Below are 18,008 nucleotides of genomic sequence, written 5' to 3'. Positions count from 1 at the left end.
TGATTTTTAGAGGGTTGGAAGGGGGTGAGGCACTGAACTGAGATGAAGACTAGGGAAGGAGTAGCCATTCGTTCAATCAGTCATTCAAACAGACACTGTTAGTGCTAGTCACCTGTGGTAGGTGCTGTGGTTAGCAACCAGAGACAGATGGGTAAGTAAAACAGGATCCCTGTCTCATAGTTATTTAGAATTTAGGTAGGAGTGTTCGTTGATTCAACCAGATGAAAAATATCATGAAATTTCTTCTGCTCAAACTGAGGCAGGTCTAGAGGTGAGATTTTAGAAGTTATATGATAAGATGGCCCTTTAAGAGGTGTGTGTGTGTGTGTGTATGTGTGTGTGTGTGTGTGTGTGTGTGTGTGTGTGTGTTGGGGTGTCTTCCCGTGCTGGTCTTGCTCCCTGCGACACTCACAATGGATATATCACTGCAGATCATTTGAACACTACCTAATTAGTAAGTAATTACAACAGATGATGAATAAATGATCTTATCATTTTACACTACATACTTATTTACTTTTATAAATAAATGTATTGGTTTATTGCCAGAATAAATAAATAATTGGTTAAAATAGGGAGTTAACTTCTAGTAAGTTCTGTAATAATTAACGAATCACTAGCAAATTCCCTGGCACAGTTCAAGAGCTGCTGTGAGTTGCGAATGCACCTTTCTAGGTTCTTGCCACCCTTGAAACTCTGGATGCTGGTCTCCACTGGTGGGTCTCAAACTCTCTCACTTTCTCAGAGTCAAAAAGCACTGCCAGGCAAATGGAGCCTTCGGTGGGTTTACAACGTTTAGGAAGGTGCTTTTTTTTTTTTTTTGCTTTTTTTTTTTTTTTTTTTTTTGCCTTGCCTCCCTCCTGTAGAGGAAAGATTGCTAGGAAGCTCGGTGAACGCTGGGATGGTCAGAAAACAGCCCTGCTCTCCCGGCCCCGGAGCCCCGGCACCTTAGCGGGTCACCCTGGATTGTAGTGAAAGCTGACGCCCTGCCCACGGTGGCGAACTTAAACTGGTGCAAGACAAGCCTTGATGAACAGACAATAGATAAAATAGTGGGTTATTAAGGGAAGTTCCGAGGCACCTCTGGCATTTAAAGGACGGTGTCTTCAAATGCTAACACTGGACTCTCCCTCACTTTCCGCAGTGCTGTGGCTGGAATTCTGGGCTGGTGGCCTTTTGTTTGATCTGTGATGACATTTCTGATCTTCTTAAGAATATTGAACCAGGAAAGGTCGTGCTGAGCACCCAAAAGAGCAGATGCGCAGCTCCAGGGCAGAGTCTGCCTTGAACACAGCCCCAGATTTAGGACACAAGCTCTTCCAGCATGCCACGCCGCACACACCGGCACCAGCTGATGGTGATGGTGTCCATGGCGACAAAGCATAGAGCAGTTAACAGCGATTCCACCTCTCACTCCCCAAGAGATGTCGCCTGCCTGGGGAGGGGCTTTCAATAGCATTCCCTCCTGGGAACCCCCACATAACTTCCCCAGGAGCAGGGATGGTTTCGGTTCTGAGGTCAAGGATCCCCATCACCTTCTTCCCTCTCTCCTGCTCTTTCCCTTCTTCCTTCCCTTCTTTCTCTCTCCTTTCCATTCTTCTCTCCTTCTGCTCCCTGGCCTTCTAGTATGAGCCTTCTCGCTGTGTCATGGATGACTCTGCCAGATCCTCCAGGGTGAGGGGAGACATGTCAGTGAAATCTGGGGCTGCCCCTTCTAGTCTAGCTCCTGCCCGGGGTACAGCCCTCGGCCCTGGTAAGTCCACGTGACTGTGGAAACCCGAGCACTGATGGGAAAGAAGAGAGGGGGTTTTGGGTCTCTCACTTTCCTGTGCATTAGAGTCATCATTTCTCAGCCAAGGTTTGGGGTGAAAATTGGGGCCTGATCGGAAATCCCAGACTTCAAGGCTGGGCCGGTGCAAGGCAAGGGCAGGATCGCGGACAGGAAGTGGTGTAGCTGCGTGGGTGTGAAGGAAGGGCTTCCTCCCTCGCCGACACTTTCTCAGCCTCCTGCCCCTCCCGGACCCAACCAACAGCCAAGGCACACGCCGCTGTGCACACAGCTGAAAGAGCTCTCTTCCTGGAAAAAAACCAAAAAAAAAAAACCCCTAGGGGAGCTGAAGGAGCCCCAATGTCAATGGGAGCTTGATAAAGATATTCTTTGCGCTGAAACCATTTGGCTCAGTGGATAGAGAGTCGGCCTGCGGACTGAAGGGTCCCGGGTTCGATTCTGGTCAAGGGCATGTACCTTGGTTGCGGGCTCATCCCCAGTAAGGGGTGTGCAGAAGGCAGCTGATCAATGATTCTCTCTCATTGATGTTTCTGGCTCTCTATCCCTCTCTTCCTCTCTGTAAAAATCAATAATATATATATATTAAAAAAAAACAAAAAACAGAAAATTCTTTGCAGCCAAGCTCAGGGAACATTTGGTTTTCAGAACTCTCGTCACATCTCCAGTTGTCTTGGAGGGGACTTGGCCCCAACCATGACTCACACCCTGGGCTACCCTAGTTTTGGTTCCCTGATTCCAAATGCACTGTTTTGACATCAAAAGTGAAGGTCTGCCCTGGCTGGTTTGGCTCAGTGGATGGAGCGTTGGCCTGTGGACTGAGGGGTCCCGAGTTCGATTCCGGCCAAGGGCACATGTCTGGGTTGCGGGCTTGATTCCCGGAGGGTGTTGGGGGCGCGTGCAGGAGGCAGCTGATCAATGATTCTCTCTCATCATTGATGTTTCTATCTCTCTATCCCTTTCCCTTTCTCTCTAAAAATCAATATATATATATATATATATATATATATATATATATATATTTATTTATTTATTTTAAGTGAAGATCTAACTGTACCTAAATGTGAGCTCAACCTCCATGAATGCACAACTTAGGATGGCAACCCCCAATGTGCAACAGCTAATGTGAATAAAGTTCTTGATAGCAGACCAGGCCATTGGCACACGGGAGCAACGTGGCTGGACCTGGGGGTTGGGGGCATTAAGAAATTGGAAGAATCACATGTGATGTGGAATGCTCAGAAAGCAGCCCCGCTCTCTGGGCACCTAGGCACCTGCGCTGTCCATCCGCCTGACCAGAGGAGCGATGGAGCCCTTTATAAAACAGGTGAAAACCGACTAAGAAGCACGTATGAAGGAAAGACAATGGGGTCACAGGTACAGCTCTTTCCATGTGAATCGGATGCATTTGTGAGACTCACGAGGGGAAGCTGCACATACAGGTTGCCTGCAGGAGAGAGCTGGATTCTGGGCTCGGAAGGGGAGGAATCAGTCGAGGAAGAGATGGGGACTGAGGCCCCAAGAAGAGGAGCCCCTTTATACTGAGAAGCAGTAGAGAGAGAGGAAGAAACACAGAAGCCAGTATCCTAGGCCCGTGGTCGGCAAACCGCGGCTCGCAAGCCACATGCAGCTCTTTGGCCCCTTGAGTGTCCAAACACCACTTCTTCAAAATAGACTCACCCAGGCCGAAAACCGACTTCTGCGCATGGGCCACGAAGTTTCAACGGCACTGTACGTGCGCGCCCGCACATGGTATTTTGTGGAAGAGCCACACTCAAGGGGCCAAAGAACCGCATGTGGCTCATAAGCTGAGGTTTGCTGACCACTGGCCTAGGCTGCTGGGAAGTTAAGGAGCTTGCTGGGACCTTGGAGTGGGCAGTTTCAGTGAGGTGGCAGGGGCAATGGCTGCACCTTCTATGGCAGAGACCAAGTCATGAAATCCAGTTCCTCCACCCTGAGCATGAAACCAAATTTCATTTCCCACCCTCCCCTCGAGCTGGGTGAGGCTGTGGGATTGAGGTCTGGCCCACGGAGTGTGAGCAGAAAATGATTCACTGCACCTCCGAGAGGTGGCCTCCCCCCACCTGCCTCCATGGGCCCTTCCTCCTAAGTCTCCCAAGCAGAGTAGAGGATTGGGGGGGGGGGGGGGTTGGGGGAGAGGGCTGCAATGCCTTAGGGGTACAGAGCAACTATTAATAAATGGAAGGAGATTGGTCCCCGAGTTATTATGTGGGACCGGGGGCTCGGGCCAGGGGGGGCAGCAGGTGCAGACACGCAGGGGTTAGCAGCGGAGTGGGTGAGCAGTCAGCTGGACAGCAGTGGCAGTAGGGATCAGAGCAGATCAGCAGTCAGGAAAGCTAAACGGGTCTAGCTGTGACCCAGCTGGGGTGGCAGGGAAGTCCCTTTGGCCTTTGCTCTGTAGCCCCCCAGCTTGGATGAGGCTGCAGGGGAGATAACAGGAGGGGGAAGCAAGGCCCATGAGGAGACAAGGGACACCCCCTCAGGAAGAGAAAATACATTATGTCTCTAAATTCCAAGAACGTGCCCAGCCAGTGTGGCTCGGTGGTTGAGCTTCCACCCGTGCACCAAGAGGTTGCTGGTTGGATTCCCCGTCAGGGCACATGCTTGGGTTGTGGGCTGGTTCCCCAGGAGGGGGTGTGCGTGCAAGAGGCAGCCCATCAATATTTCTCTCACTGATGTTTCTCTCTCTGACCCTCCTTCTTCCCCTCTCTCTAAAATGCACAACAACAAAAAATTAAACATAAATAAATCCCAAGAACGTGGCAAAAAGAGAAACAATAACTACCTTTATTACCCAATCCTAGAGAAGACGGTTCTGCACAACGGCAGAACCTCGTAGCTGCCACAGTGGAAGTGGAGTGAGTCGTGAGGGTGGTCTCCCAACCTGGGCGACGTGGATCCATCCTCTCCAGGCTCCGAGAGTCCGGTGCCCCGGTGGGCATGGCCCAGAGCGCCAAGGAGGAGAAGGAGGCCTGGCAAGGGGCCTCCCCCTCTAACGTGGATCTGGCTGCGGGGGGAGATGGCCAAGACGCATGAGCCACAAAACGAGCCGAGGAGATGGAACAGGCACGGCCTCTTGGGGAACAGGAACCGGTGCAGGAGGCCCAGCCGCAGGGCCCCTGGATGCGGCCGGAGGGAACCCCGCTCGCCGGCATGAGAAGGACCAGGCTCCTGGCCGCGCTTCACCGGGGCAGGCAGCCGGCCACGGGGTCCGGCCGCAGCACGGGCACGAAGTTCACGGGGCACAGCAGCAGCGGGCACATCTTCTCGTGCTCCTTCAGCGCCTCGCTCAGGTGCCGCAGCTCCTCCCGCAGCTTCCCGATCTCCCGCTGCAGCAGCGTGTTTTCTTGCTCCAGGCACTCGTACTCCTGGGGGAGAGGGAAGGGGCGACTTCATTTCTTCCCCGTCCTCCTGGCAGATCCACCCCGCGCTGTGACGCGCGTAACCTTTCCACGAAAACCTTCTCATTTACCTGCCCCCCCCCCCCCCCCCTGCCTCTCCTGAGGGTTTGGTCACTGGCTTACTCTGTCCCCTCCCGCCAAGAGGAAAAGGTCAGGGGGGGGCAGGCCTTTGTCCAAAAAACTCCATGAGGTGTAATTTACAGAAAACAAAACACGCCTATCTTGTGTGTATAATTCAGCGAGTTTTGACAAATTGTAAATAACTACGTGGATCGAGACAGAATGCTTCTGTCACTCCGGAAAGTTCCCTAGTGCCCTCGTGAGCCTCACCTTCCCCCAACTGCTAAGGTTCACTGCTATGGCCCCAGCACCTGGACCAGTGCCTCGAACACAACACGTGTTTGCTGAGGACTGAGTCAATGAATGAGAACACCCCTAGCTCTGGCTTTGCTCCAATTACTCGTGTGTTAATTTTCCTCTACATCAGAGTGGACAGGGGCTTAGAACCAAAGGGGATCATAGAGACCCCTTCGCGGCTAAGGTCTCCTCAATAAGGTCTCTCTCAAACCCACACGATGTAGAGACTCCGTCCTTGTGTGATTCTAGCCCAGACGCCCAGCCAGCGCTGAGCATTCTCTCCTCCAAAGGAGGGTCCCCGCCGTTTCTGAGCTGCTCTAGGAGGAAGAGCCACGTTGCAACTGATCCAAAAACTCTCTCTCTCCTTCAAACCCACCTATGGGGCTTGGTTCCACCTTAGGGAACCACACAGAGTAAATGCAATACTTTTTCAACATCGCAGTTCTTGAAATGTCAGGAGGCAGCCCCATACCACTTCCCTTTAGGTATTCTCTGAGCTCAACGGTCGCGGGTCCTTTGGGCTCCTCGGGTTGTGGGACTCCTCGCCCCTGTGCCCTCTTGGATGCCATCCAACACACATGCTCCCATGTGCCAGCGGCTCTGAGAGAGTATCCTTCCCAGCATGCAGTGCATGATACCAGGGATGGCCTGACCTTGCAGAGGGCAGATGGTGCAGGTGATCTGCACTGGGCTGGACCCAAGCCACAGCCACCCCGCTCCAGGGACTCCCCCCTGAGCACGCAGAGAAGTGCAAGCTTTGTCTGCATCGGCTGCTTCTTGGTTTTTACTTTAAGGACGATTGATCTTTTGGAGCTTAAAGACGGGCCTCACACCCACCTCTACTGCCTTTCACCCTGTTCCGGTGAGCATCTTCCCGCCTAGCAAGTCCTTCAGAATCTTGATTGGCCCCTAGATTAGTGAGACCACAAGCTTCATTTAAGCTGTCCACGAGCTTGGTAAGCAGGCCAAGCAGGTCTTCCTTTCCTTCCTCCAAGTCAGGAATACGTTCTGCAGTACTTGGCCAGTGGCAGAGGCCCTCTTAAGGCTGACAACCTTAGTTAAGTCTTGCTGAAATGTTGTTTACAGTCATTTCTAGATTCACACTATTGAGCTTTGTTGTGCCAGGCGCACCATGTTTCCTGAGCAGAGGGCCCAACCTTGTTATCTATCACACCTTTTATTTTACTAGTCATTTTTAAGAAATATCACTATATATATTATATAGGGCTCTTAAGGTGCATGCAAATTCTCAACTCTGCCCCTGGACTGCCTTCCTCTTTTTCTCTGTGGGTCCAGTTCAAGCCCACCACCTCCAGGAAGGCTTCCATGATCATAACACTCAATGGAAACATCTCTTATTATGTGTGTCTTCTTCAGTCTTGTATCATATTCAGTCATACTTAAGTAAGGTCTCTCTCCAAAGATCAGAAATGTATACAGCACCCGGGGCCTCTGCTACCTCCTCCTGTACCCCACCTGACAGGCCCCAGTGCTCAGGGTCCCCTCAGCCCTCTGTCTCTCTCTCTCACCCACTTCCTTCCCTCCCTCCCCTGCAGACATCTTCCCCCCTCTAAGAACAAGGGGCCCAAAGGGGCTGATCTGCTCTGATCCCGACTGCCACTGCTGTCCTCTGCCTCCTGCCTCTCCTGGGCAGGCTCTCAGGATGGTCTGGAATACTCCACAAGGCAGCAGGCCTCACCCCTTCTCCCCACAGGTTGCCCTGGGTCAGGCCGGCATCACTAGGACATTGGCCCTGTTCTGCCCTCAGCCCTCCTCCAGCTCCCCATGCTCTCCTCTGGCCTCTGGCTAGCTGCAGTCCCAGAGTCAGAATTCAGTCTACAAACACAGCAACCAAGCCCTCTGTGAGCAAGGGGAGGGTCTCTGGATGGGAGGATGGGGGTGGAAGCCTGCCTGCAGCAGAGGGGTGAGAGGCACACACACACACACACACACACACACACACCCAGAAATGCCCCCCACTTCAAGTAAACAGAGAATAGATATGAATGGTTTCAACGAGCTAACGTTTAAGCAGGATTCCAAAGAACAGGAAGCGCTCCTCTTGTGGCAAACACTCCAAACTGACTTTCCTTATTGACGGCATGTTGTGGCCAGACGCTGTGAGCTTCTGAGCTTTGTCTCTGGAAGCCACACGCAGTCGTGCCGCTGAAGGTACCACTGCTCTCCCCCAAACCCCAGCGCGGAAGGGCCCAGAGCTGCCCGCACAGGCACCCGGCAGGCCCCTCGCCTGCCTTCTCCGAGGGGACTTTCTCCTCTGAGATTTAAGTTTTACTCACAAATATGCGGAGGGACTTTTATAGAGCTGCGTGAATAAGAAAGAGAGGAGAAGTAAAAATCTTCTTCAGGTGAGACCAGTGCTACCAAAATAAAAGAAGGGAGGGAGCAGAGGGGAGAGCACACAGAGAGGGGACACGGGGGGAAGAGAAAGACCCCCTGCACACCGAGAAGAAATCCCCTGGACTTTGCAGCCATGAAAAATCATCAACAACATGAGGCCCTTTGCCATTTCCAAAGAGATGCTTGGTTTAGCTCCACGACCAGTGTTGGAGGTGAGTGAGGAAGTCCTTTGCCTCAGGAGGGTTTGAGAATACTGGGCGGCCTGCCTGGGCATCTGCCAGGATGTGGTCAGAAGGCCGAGACCTACAAATGAGAAGTGGTGAGGTCACTGCAAGTCCCAGTTCTGCTCAGAAATGGAGCTGTCGAGGGCAGTGATTCTCAGGGGGGACAATATGTCAGTCCCCGGGGACACCTAGAGTATCTGGAGACAGTTTGGGGGAGGGGTGCAACTGCATCTAGAGGGCAGAGGCCAGGGATGCTGCTTAAGGGTCGACAGTGCACAGGACAGCCCTCCCTCCTCCTCCACTCCCCCAACAAGGAATTACCTGACCCCAAGGTTGAGCAAGCCTGGTCTGGGCATCTAAGAGAGATTGACTGGGGGCTGTGGGGCTGTCTGGGATAGTCAGGGTCCAGGAGGCCTCTGAGGCAGAGGGAAGGAGCAGGACTGGTGAAAAAGACAATGTGGGTACCAGGGACCAGAAGTGATGACTAAGGCAGGAAAGGACAGGAGGGAGAAGAAATGGCCGTCGGGAGAACACAGCCACACACTGACCCCATTTCCCACGCAAGAAACTGAAACTCGGAGAGGCCCGGTGACTTTTCCAAGGTCATGTAGACCAGAGCCTGACCCCCGATTTCAAGGTCAACGGCGATGCTTATGCAAGGACAGCAAGTCAACCTTCACGTGGCCGTGCCTGGCCTGCCAGTTTCCCCAGGGTGGTGGTTACCAGCAGAAAAGGGCTGTCAGCGCTCAGGATTTTACAATTAATCTATTCCCAAACCCTGCACGGATCCCCTTCCCAGCAGAGACATGTGTCACCAGCAAGGGCTGTAAACTTTAGTGTCATCACCGGTTTCTAAACCAAGTGGGGACTGACACGAAGCCTTCTCTTAGAAAACGCAATTATCTGGAACCACCGTGGCAACACATACCACAACCGTATTACTCAAGAAATGCGTCCGTTTGTGACATTTAGGGGCTCTGAGGGGTGGCATCGCTGCCTTCCTTCTCTGACTCAGAAGTCTTTCTCAGTCTTACACCTTCCAGTGCCGAGCGCCAACCAGTCTGACCCACTTCTGAAACCAGGGCCTTTCTCTCAGCCTCTGCCTCGGGGCGCTGGACTGTTCACTCCGTTCCTGTTTGTGACTGTGGACTCAGGCGTGTGCCTGACGTCCAGAGATGAATAGGGGTCGAAATCCCCACGGGAGGTGTCAGCGCCGTGAAGGGATGCTTTGAAAAGCCACAGAGAGCACTGAGGTCCACAGACACACATGGGTAACTGCTGCTCATCACTGCAGCCCGACTTCCAGCAACTGCTACCCTGAGGGGGAAACTCTCCCCTGGCTTGGCCTGTCCTGGCTCACTCCCCCCGCACCTTCCACCCCCCCACCCCCGGGCCTGCCTCTAAGAGGAGGCCCACCTGGAAGGACAGTCCTCTGGCTTTGGCAAAGGAAAACTGGTGGCCGAGAGACTTAGGTGAGATGGGACTGGAGGAGGTGAGTGAGTGAGGTGGGCAGAGGAAAAAGGTGGGAATTTTTTTTTTTCACATTTAAAAATATATATATATTTTATTGATTTTTTACAGAGAGGAAAAGAGAGGGATAGAGAGTTAGAAACATGGATGAGAGAGAAACATCGACCAGCTGCCTCTTGCACACCCCCTACCGGGGATGTGCCCGTAACCAAGGTACATGCCCTTGACCGGAATCAAACCTGGGACCTTCCAATCCGCAGGCCAAACCAGTTTCGGCAAAGGTGGGAGTTTTAAAAGTCTTGCTCTAAATATTCCCCTTCTGGGTATTCAAGAAAGGCAAATAAAGATCTTGAGTGACTCTGAGATGTTTAGCAGCGCTACCCCGGGTCTAGGAGAGAGGCATCTATGGGACAGGGACTTTTCTCAAACCTCCGGAGGGAGGAGTGCGCATGGCTGCTTCCTGCTCCTGGGTATCTCCCAGTGAGCTGGCCCCTCCACACACTGTGTCCCCTCTCACTTTCCCATCCTACCCGTGGCCTGGGAGCCCCAGGGGGCCTGAGGGGCTTTCTGCCGGGGCTGACAGCAGCATGCTAGGTGCTCCGCCCTCAACTCACCACATTTTTTTTTATCAGCTGCCCTATCCCCAATATGAAGATTCTTTTCCCAATGTTTAAAATATAGTCTATCTGCACTAATAAAAGAGAAACATGCAAATTGACCATCACTCCGCTACACCCACCAGCCAATCAGGAGGCAATATGCAAATTAAAAGGACAGCTGGAGTGGCCAGGCAGGGCAGGACACCTGCTATGAGAGGGAGGGCAGGGAGAGGGGGCAAAGGGATCTCTAGGAGTGGCACTCCGGCCGCAGTGAAGACGAAGATGGCAGACTCCAGTCGGAGTCTGCAGTGAAGACTAAGACAGCAGACTCTGGCCAGAGCTTGCAGCAAAGACAAAGAAAGCAGACTCCGGCCGGAGGGAAGGCCTAGGTCCCGGGTGCCGGAGGAAAACCGGAGCTGGAAGCCAAGGGAAGGAAGGCTTATTGCACGAATCTCTTCGTGCAACAGGCCTCTAGTTTTTACTACATTTACTTTTTTTCTTTTTTCTTTTAGTACGTTGGCCATATAGAAAGAACTAGATCCCCAAACTACAATATGCTCCCTGGAGGGAGGAGGCAAGGAATGAAGCAGAAGGGGTTATTTAAGTGGGCCAGAGATGCTGCTCCTCCTCTTCTACTGAAGGACTGGATATTTCCATTTTCCTGAGCCCGCCCCCGGCTCCCTCACCCCCTCTGTGACCAATGACGGGGGTGTGGTTAGTGACAGCTGAAGGCCTCCAGCTTTTGGGTCGCTAGGCAGATGGAGCCACTGTCCTGGCCTCCTCCTAACTGCTGTGGTTTTCAGCCAAACTGATCTCACTGAGGGGACCTGCCAGGTGCACAGTCCTCATGCATTCTTCTAGCTCCACAGAGGAAGGCGAGAAGGGAGTGTCCTTCATGAAGGGACCAGCTTTCAGATCGACTGACCAGCCCATTTCTGGAAAGGACACCTAGCAGGATCAGTCCTGTCTGTGAACAGCAGAACAGGCTAGGAGCCCCGCCGAAGGGCCCTCCGCCTGCGGTTCTAAGAGGGAGCCTGTGGGAGTGCATGTGGCACCAGCCCTAAGTTTCCCAGGCCCCTGGTTCATGTGGTCATTGACTCAAACAGTGACAGAAATTGAGAGACACCTTATCTTAACTCTGTAGTAAATTAGTTCTGCTGCTTTCTGTGATAGAATAACAGCCCCCCACCCCCCCCAAAGATGTTCAAATCCACTCTTTGGAACCTGTGAATATGTTACTTGAAGGGGCCACAGGATCTTTGCAGATGTGATTAAGTCAAGAATCTTAAAATGGGGAGGTTAACCTGGATTCTGCAAGTGGACCAATTAATCACAAGAGTCTTTTTTAAGGAATCAGAAAAGGATATGTGACCATGGGGGAAAGTGTCAGAGCAATGCAGCATAAGAGAGACTCAACTGGCCAGCTGGCTTTGAAAATGGAAAGAGACCACAAGCCAAGGGACACAGAAGCTTCTAGAAGTTGGAAAAAGTGAGGACATGGATTCTTAGCCAGAGCTTCCAGAAAGAATGCAGCCCTGACAACACCTTGATGTTAGCCCCGTGAGATCCATTTCAGACACCTGACCTCCCAAACTGTCAGATAATAAGTCTGTGTTGTTTTAAGCCACCAAGTTTGTTCTAATTTGTTACAGCAGCCACAGGAAACTAATACACATTCCCTGGAAACTCCTGTGCTTCCCAAGGACAGGAATAATAAGACCTTACTCCTCCCTTTGTGGTCCAATCACAATGTCCACAGCAGTGCTTAATAAATGTTTGTGAGGTGCATCTACTTGACCTTTCTCTACGAAAGATCTTGTTCAAGTCATTCAGTCGCCTCTACACACATAATCGCTCGGGACCTAACACTGAGTGTCCTCTTGTGTTTTCCTTTATTTATTTTTTAAATTATATATATATATATATATATATATATATATATATATATATATATATATATATTTTTTTTTTTTTTTTTTTTTTTTTACAGAAAGGAAGAGAGAGGGATAGAGAGTTTGAAAGATCAATGAGAGGGAAACATTGATCAGCTGCCTCCAGCGCACTCCCTACTGGGTATGTGCCCGAAACCAATGTACATGCCCTTGATGGGAATCGAACCTGGGACCCTTGAGTCCACAGGCTGACACTCTACCCACTGAGCCAAACCAGTTCGGGAAACCCCTCTTGTGTTTTTTATATGAATGTACCTGCCTTGGACTAGAAGCTTCATGAGGGGAAAGACCCGAGCTGCCCAACTGGCACATGTTCTAGCCCAGGGCCATGCACTGTGAGCCCCAGGTCCCTTCCAGGGATTACTCGGTGACAGGAAGCTTTAGGAGCAAGGGCGGAGGGAGAAAAGTGGCAGAGGGCATTGCAGTTCTTCTGAGGAAAGGTTATGGAACTAATCAAAGCTGGGAAGGACCTTCCCTGACCCAAGTCTGAAGAGCCCAGAGCCCAGCCTTCCTACTGCCACGCTGGGAAGCTGTATCGGTGGGTCTCCTCTCCCTGGAGTATGCACATCCTAACTCGGTTCTCTCTTCATTGTTAAAGGGTTTTCAGAGATTGTCATTCCCCCTCCAAACACCCCGGTCTCCTCCTCTGCCGTCAACGCCCCCAGACTGGATTGCTGAGACAATCTATGGAAAGAAAGCTTGGCAGCAGAGAGCTCAACTAAAATTGTAATTATTCACACCAGCTCTGGGCAAAGACGAGAGCTCGGAATGGGCCCCCGCTCCTCGGACAGACTGTTGGATGCCTCTGAGGCCAGTTCCTGATAGAGAGCAGGTCCCATGTCCTGGCTGTGAGATGATGTGGGGCTATGCACAATGGTTGAGGCGAAATGGAAGAGTTTAAGATAAACCCCAGGTTCCAGATGTGGGTGATGGGAACGATAGTTAGCTCCATTAAGTACAAATGGAAGAGAGTGAGAACAGACCGTCTCGGGGTCAGTAGGCCTCTATTATGACCATCTGCATGCGAGGAGCCTGCAGCAGAGCCATTGGGAAACTGGAGATGTGGGGTTATGGCTAGAACAGAGGTCTTTCCCAGAGTGACTGATGTTGGGAAAACAGATTAAAGATTCAATTTTCCAGGGTGAGAGTCTGATCAACAACATTTAAGAAAACAGACAAAGACAGAAAAATCTAACAAAGAAATTGAGAGGAAAAAGTGGTTAAGAGGGTCAGGAGAAGTAGGTGATGTCGTTTTTGTTTTGTTTTGTGTTTTGTTTTTCTGTTTTTTATTAGAAGCTAAAGAATGGTGTCAAATAGTCCAGCAAAGTCAAGGATGATGAGACTAGTGGTCTCAGCAGGAGCAGCTTCTATAGGAAGTGTGTGCGTGTGTGTGTGTGTGTGTGTGTGTGAGAGAGAGAGAGAGGGGGGGGGGGGGGAAAGGGGGGGACATGTTGGGTGGGGAAGAGGGCAGAAACAAAATCAGAGTACTGGGAATAAAAAGGGACTGAGGCCATAGAGCCAGCATATCTCTCGTTAAGAAACAGAAAAGTGAGGGAAGGAAAGGAAAGGGTACTAGCTAAAAAGGGAATCGGGCTCAAAAGGGACTCTGTGGTCTTCTTTGTCTTATAAAGAAAGAAACCTGGGTGTGAGATGCAGCCAGTGGATGAGGGGAAATGAAGAAGCCCCTGAGCAAAGAACAGGAACCCTGGGCTGGAAGCACGGAGCAGAATTAGAGGTGCACGTGGCCACATCGGTGATGACCTGGACGTGACCTCGGGGCCACGGCCACATGCAAGGGTCTCCATGGCCCCAGCGTGGCTCTGCTCTGACCACGGCCTCACCTCATGGAGTTTGTCAGCCTTCTGGGTCTGCTTCTTCCGACTTCTCTGAGCAGCAACGCGGTTTTTCTCTCTCCTTCGGACCTTCCTGTCGTCATCCTCAGGGCTCTGGGGGAAGACAGGTATGTGGTCAGGAGTGACGTGGAGGCCTCCCACCTCCCTCCTCACACAGCATGGCTCTCTGCCTTCGCTGTCTCACCTGCAGCCGCAGCAGTGCCTGTGGCTACATCAATAGGGCAGCAGCAGTAGCCCCGGGTGGAGGAACACGCCCCAGGTGCTTAGCTGCGAATCCCCACGGCCCCCCTGAGAAACGTGTGGTGTGAGCGCCCGGTGAAGGAGGAGGAATTGGAAACCCGGAGAGGTTAAGGAACTTGGCTCCAGGTACCCCAGCTAGTGCGTGGGTGGATGGGAAGTGGAACTCAGGTCTGTTGAGCTCCACCAACGCTCATCAGCCTCTCCCCTGCAGGGCGTGTGCGGGAAGAGAAAGCTGTGGTGTGGTGCGCTCCTCTGAGAACGGGAGAGACAGAAAGCATCCTGAAACCGTCTGGAACCTGCCGCGTACCAGGCCTTCCACCACCACGCACCCACAGGGGCTCTGATACTCGGCGCGGGTCGCGATTGCTCTTACAACTCATGGCACCCACAAACCTCTACCGGCACACACACCAAACGACCTTCAACACCGCGGCCAGCAGGCTCGCGTGAACCACGCTCGACTGACATTCTGTTTCCCAGGTCGGAGCGAGTCAGAAAGCAAACGGATGATGTGTCTCGGGAGCCCTTAGCTGTATCTGAGGTGTAACCAAACCTAGTCAAATCCTCCGAGAGTTTCCATGAAACAGGCAGGCAGAACAATGTACCCACCACAGTACAAACACTCCATTCAGTTACAGAAAACACGGAGGCGAGAGCATTTGCTTTCAGGACCCTATGAGGGGACACCAAGGGTGGGGGGGGGGGGGGAATGCTACTTTTAAAGAGTTCAAAAGTCAAGAGGTTAGTGGGATAATACACAGGAAAGCTACTCAATCATCCGTGTGAATTGAAAGCAAATACTGATCATATAAAGTAATGAATGTGTTCAGTGATCCTTTTATTTGGCCTTGTAATTCCAAATAGATGCACATACCATCTCCCCAAGTAATGAGGATAAAGAATTTTTAGCCGAAACCGGTTTGGCTCAGCAGTAGAGCATCGGTCTGCGGACTGAAAGGTCCCAGGTTCGATTCCGGTCAAGGGCATGTACATTGGTTGCGGGCACATCCCCGGTAGGGGGTGTGCAAGAGGCAGCTGGTCGATGTTTCTAGCTCTCTATCTCTCTCCCTTCCTCTCTGTAAGAAAATCAATAAAATATATTTTTTTTAAAAAAGAATTTTTAGCATATGCAAGAATAAAGGAAAGAATAAAAATACATGTATATGTATATATACACACACATATATATGTCATATATATATATATATATATATATATACACACACACACACACACACACACACACACACATATATATAGTATCATAAGTAGAAGAGGCCTGGGGTTTAAGGAAACAGACACAAGGTGTTAAGATGTAGTTCTTTTGAGGCAAAGAAGTCTTGGTACACAAACCCAGAACACCACAGGGGGCGGAATGTGGTGTAGAGGACAGAACTTTCGCTTTAGAAATGCACAGCTTCTGGGTGGTTTTTTTTTTTTTTGTGTGTGTGTGTGTGTGTGTGTGTGTGTGTGTTTTTCCTCCTACTGTCGATATGGTCTTGGGGACCCTCTTCTCTGAATTTTCGGTTTTCTCATTTATTGTAAGTGTGATTCATTCGGTTCTTTCAATAGTGTTCACTGAAGGCCTGCCATGTGCCAGGCATGGTCCCAGGCCCTAGAGAGACATGCCCAGAACCGCAGCTTGAGGCCCGGCACGAGATGAAACAAGATTTTTATCTTACAGCTCCCAGCACACAGTATGCCCACAGCAACCTGTGCTGAGGTGGCTGCTATTTTGTATCCAGTCAGCTCAGCGAGTCCCCTGTTGTCACCCGACCATGCCTCTGTGTTCTGCAGAATCCGAAAGCCACAGGGTCAGATGAAGCTGGCTGCAGCCTGCCCTCCACACACCCACACTCTACACCGGATCACCAGCTTCCCTACGGTCACACCTGACCACCCAGAGGAAACCTTTATCAGGGCAGAGAGGGGGGAGCGGAGATATGGTTACCATATTAGTAACCATATCTCAACGAAGTCCTCCCAGAAATCACGAGAGGCTGGAATTATTACGCGTCCTATTGCAGGTGGGGGGAACCGCAGACCGACGAGGTTAATAACATTGCCGATGGCTGTCCAGCCTGGGTGGCAAAGTCAGGCGCAAACTCAGACCTGTGCCTTGGGGGTCTCTCTAGCATCATCCGGTGACACCATTTGCCCACCCCGAGGTGAGGGGGGTGGGGGGCCATAATGAAGGAAAGACTCAGTCCCAAGGCAGCCGATGGAAGGTCTCCCACCGCCGTCCCCGCGGGCAGCCGGGTCTCCGGTGCTGAGGACGCAGCGGTCCACGTTGCGGGGCGGCGCGGAGGGGCTTCCAGCGGCGCCGGGGGTACCAGGCCCCCCGCTCCCCGCCCCGCGCCCCCGGGCTGGCCGGCCTGAGCTCCCCCTTCTGGCGGCGGCCGGCGGCCGGGGAAGGGGAGACAGAGGCTGAGTGTCCCCCTCCGAGAGGACCACGCGCGGCCCCCACGTGCGGGGGGACGCGGCCCGGGCGCCTCCCAGGCCGGCGCCGGCGCCCTCGGGTCACCGCGCTGCGCCCCCTGGACAAGGCTCGCACCCCGGCCCCCCCATGTCCCCGGCCCGCGGCCAGCACCCCGGGACCCCGCACCGCCTCCCCGCGCCTCCCCAGCCCCGGCTCCCTCGCTACCTGCGGCTGCGACTGGTTCCCCGGCGCCGCGACGACGCTCCTGGGCGGGGCGCTGCCGGCGGCCGGGAGCCCCTGCGACATGCCGGGCGCTCGTCCGCCCCGCCGCCCGGCCGCGCGGCCCGCCGGCCCTGCCCCGGGCTCCTCCGCGGCCTCCCCGCCCCGCACCTGCCGGCCCCGCCCCGCCCCGCCCCGCGCCCTCCGCGCCTCGCCGCCCGGGCTTCCCCGCGCCCGCCCCGGCCCTTCCCGTCCGAGTCCGCCCGCCCCTCCGCCCGTCCCGCCGCGTCTCCTCCCCGGGGCCGCGCCTCGGGGTCCCCGATCCCGCCGCCCCGCCCCCCTGCATGGAAGTCACGTGGCGGCCCCCCCAAACCCCGAGGGCAGGCGAAGCCCCCCACCGGGCGGGGCGGGGCCGGGAGGGGCGAGGCGCAGCCCGGTGTGGGGTCCCTCGGCCGCTCTCCGGGAATCGGGGTGAGAAACTCAAGTCGGTGGTTTGGGGTTTGGTGGGTTTTTTCCCCTCCCGGATCCCATCACGGCATCTTCCTGCTCATGGGCGCCGCCTCCCCCAGCGCAAGGGTCACAGAGTCCTGGGGGACTTTCTCCGGGGGATCAGTCACCGGGGAGGGCGCCCCTCTCCCTCCTTCCGCCGCCGTGGGCCCCCCCCCCCGCCCCCCCCCCCCGCCCGGGAGGCTCAGGTCCCGGGAGGAGACAGCCGGCTTTCCGAGCCCACCGTGCGCCCCGAGAGCCAGGGGCGCCGCGGAATGAATGCCCTGGGGGGGGGGGGTGGAGGTGGAGGTGGAGGTGGGGGAGGAGGTGGGGGTGCGGGGGGAGGTGGGGGTGCGGGGGGAGGTGGTTGCCCTGGGGAGCAGCACCGCCCGGCTTCCCTGAGAGCAAACCTCTCGCGGTGGACGCCACCGTTGACAGGTTTGGGGACCTGGACCTCCGACCGTTTTTGTGTTTTTCTCTTTCTTTTTCTTTTTTCTTTTTCAAGATTAAAGTGGCAGCCGCTCTGCCTAAGCGCCCAGAGGGGTGACTTCGCGCTGAGCTGGGGACGGGGTAGGGACGCGGCGCCTTCCCCTCCGCCTGCGGGCCGTGGGGAGCTGCAGAGT

At 53.6% G+C, this 18,008-nt stretch overlaps 1 protein-coding gene across 1 annotated transcript; it reads right to left on the bottom strand.

The window, feature by feature from the left end:
- Window positions 1–4,572: 4,572 nt before the first annotated feature.
- Window positions 4,573–17,059, bottom strand: BATF3 (basic leucine zipper ATF-like transcription factor 3). Its single transcript, XM_084865409.1, has 3 exons — window positions 16,906–17,059; window positions 14,010–14,114; window positions 4,573–5,175 (listed from the first exon to the last, which is right to left on the bottom strand). The coding sequence occupies exons 1-3, from the start codon at window positions 16,984–16,986 to the stop codon at window positions 4,990–4,992; spliced, it is 372 nt and encodes a 123-aa protein (XP_084721535.1). The 5' UTR covers window positions 16,987–17,059; the 3' UTR covers window positions 4,573–4,989.
- Between the last annotated feature and the right edge of the window lie 949 nt (window positions 17,060–18,008).

The sequence above is a fragment of the Pipistrellus hanaki genome (genome assembly GCF_964339955.1).
Source record: "Pipistrellus hanaki genome assembly, chromosome: 18".
Lineage (NCBI taxonomy): Eukaryota > Metazoa > Chordata > Mammalia > Chiroptera > Vespertilionidae > Pipistrellus > Pipistrellus hanaki.
The sequence above is the reverse complement of the archived record's forward strand: the minus strand, read 5'-3'. Positions and strand labels throughout refer to the sequence as shown.

Bases quoted from the DNA above. Each gene is read 5' to 3' on its own strand.
- BATF3 (XM_084865409.1), bottom strand. From the start codon at position 16,986: ATGTCGCAGGGGCTCCCGGCCGCCGGCAGCGCCCCGCCCAGGAGCGTC. The intron at 14,115-16,905 runs GTAGCGAGGGAG...GTCTTCCCCCAG, and splicing joins GGAACCAGTCGCAGCCGCAG to AGCCCTGAGGATGACGACAG. The intron at 5,176-14,009 runs GTGAGGCCGTGG...CCTCTCCCCCAG, and splicing joins AGGCTGACAAACTCCATGAG to GAGTACGAGTGCCTGGAGCA.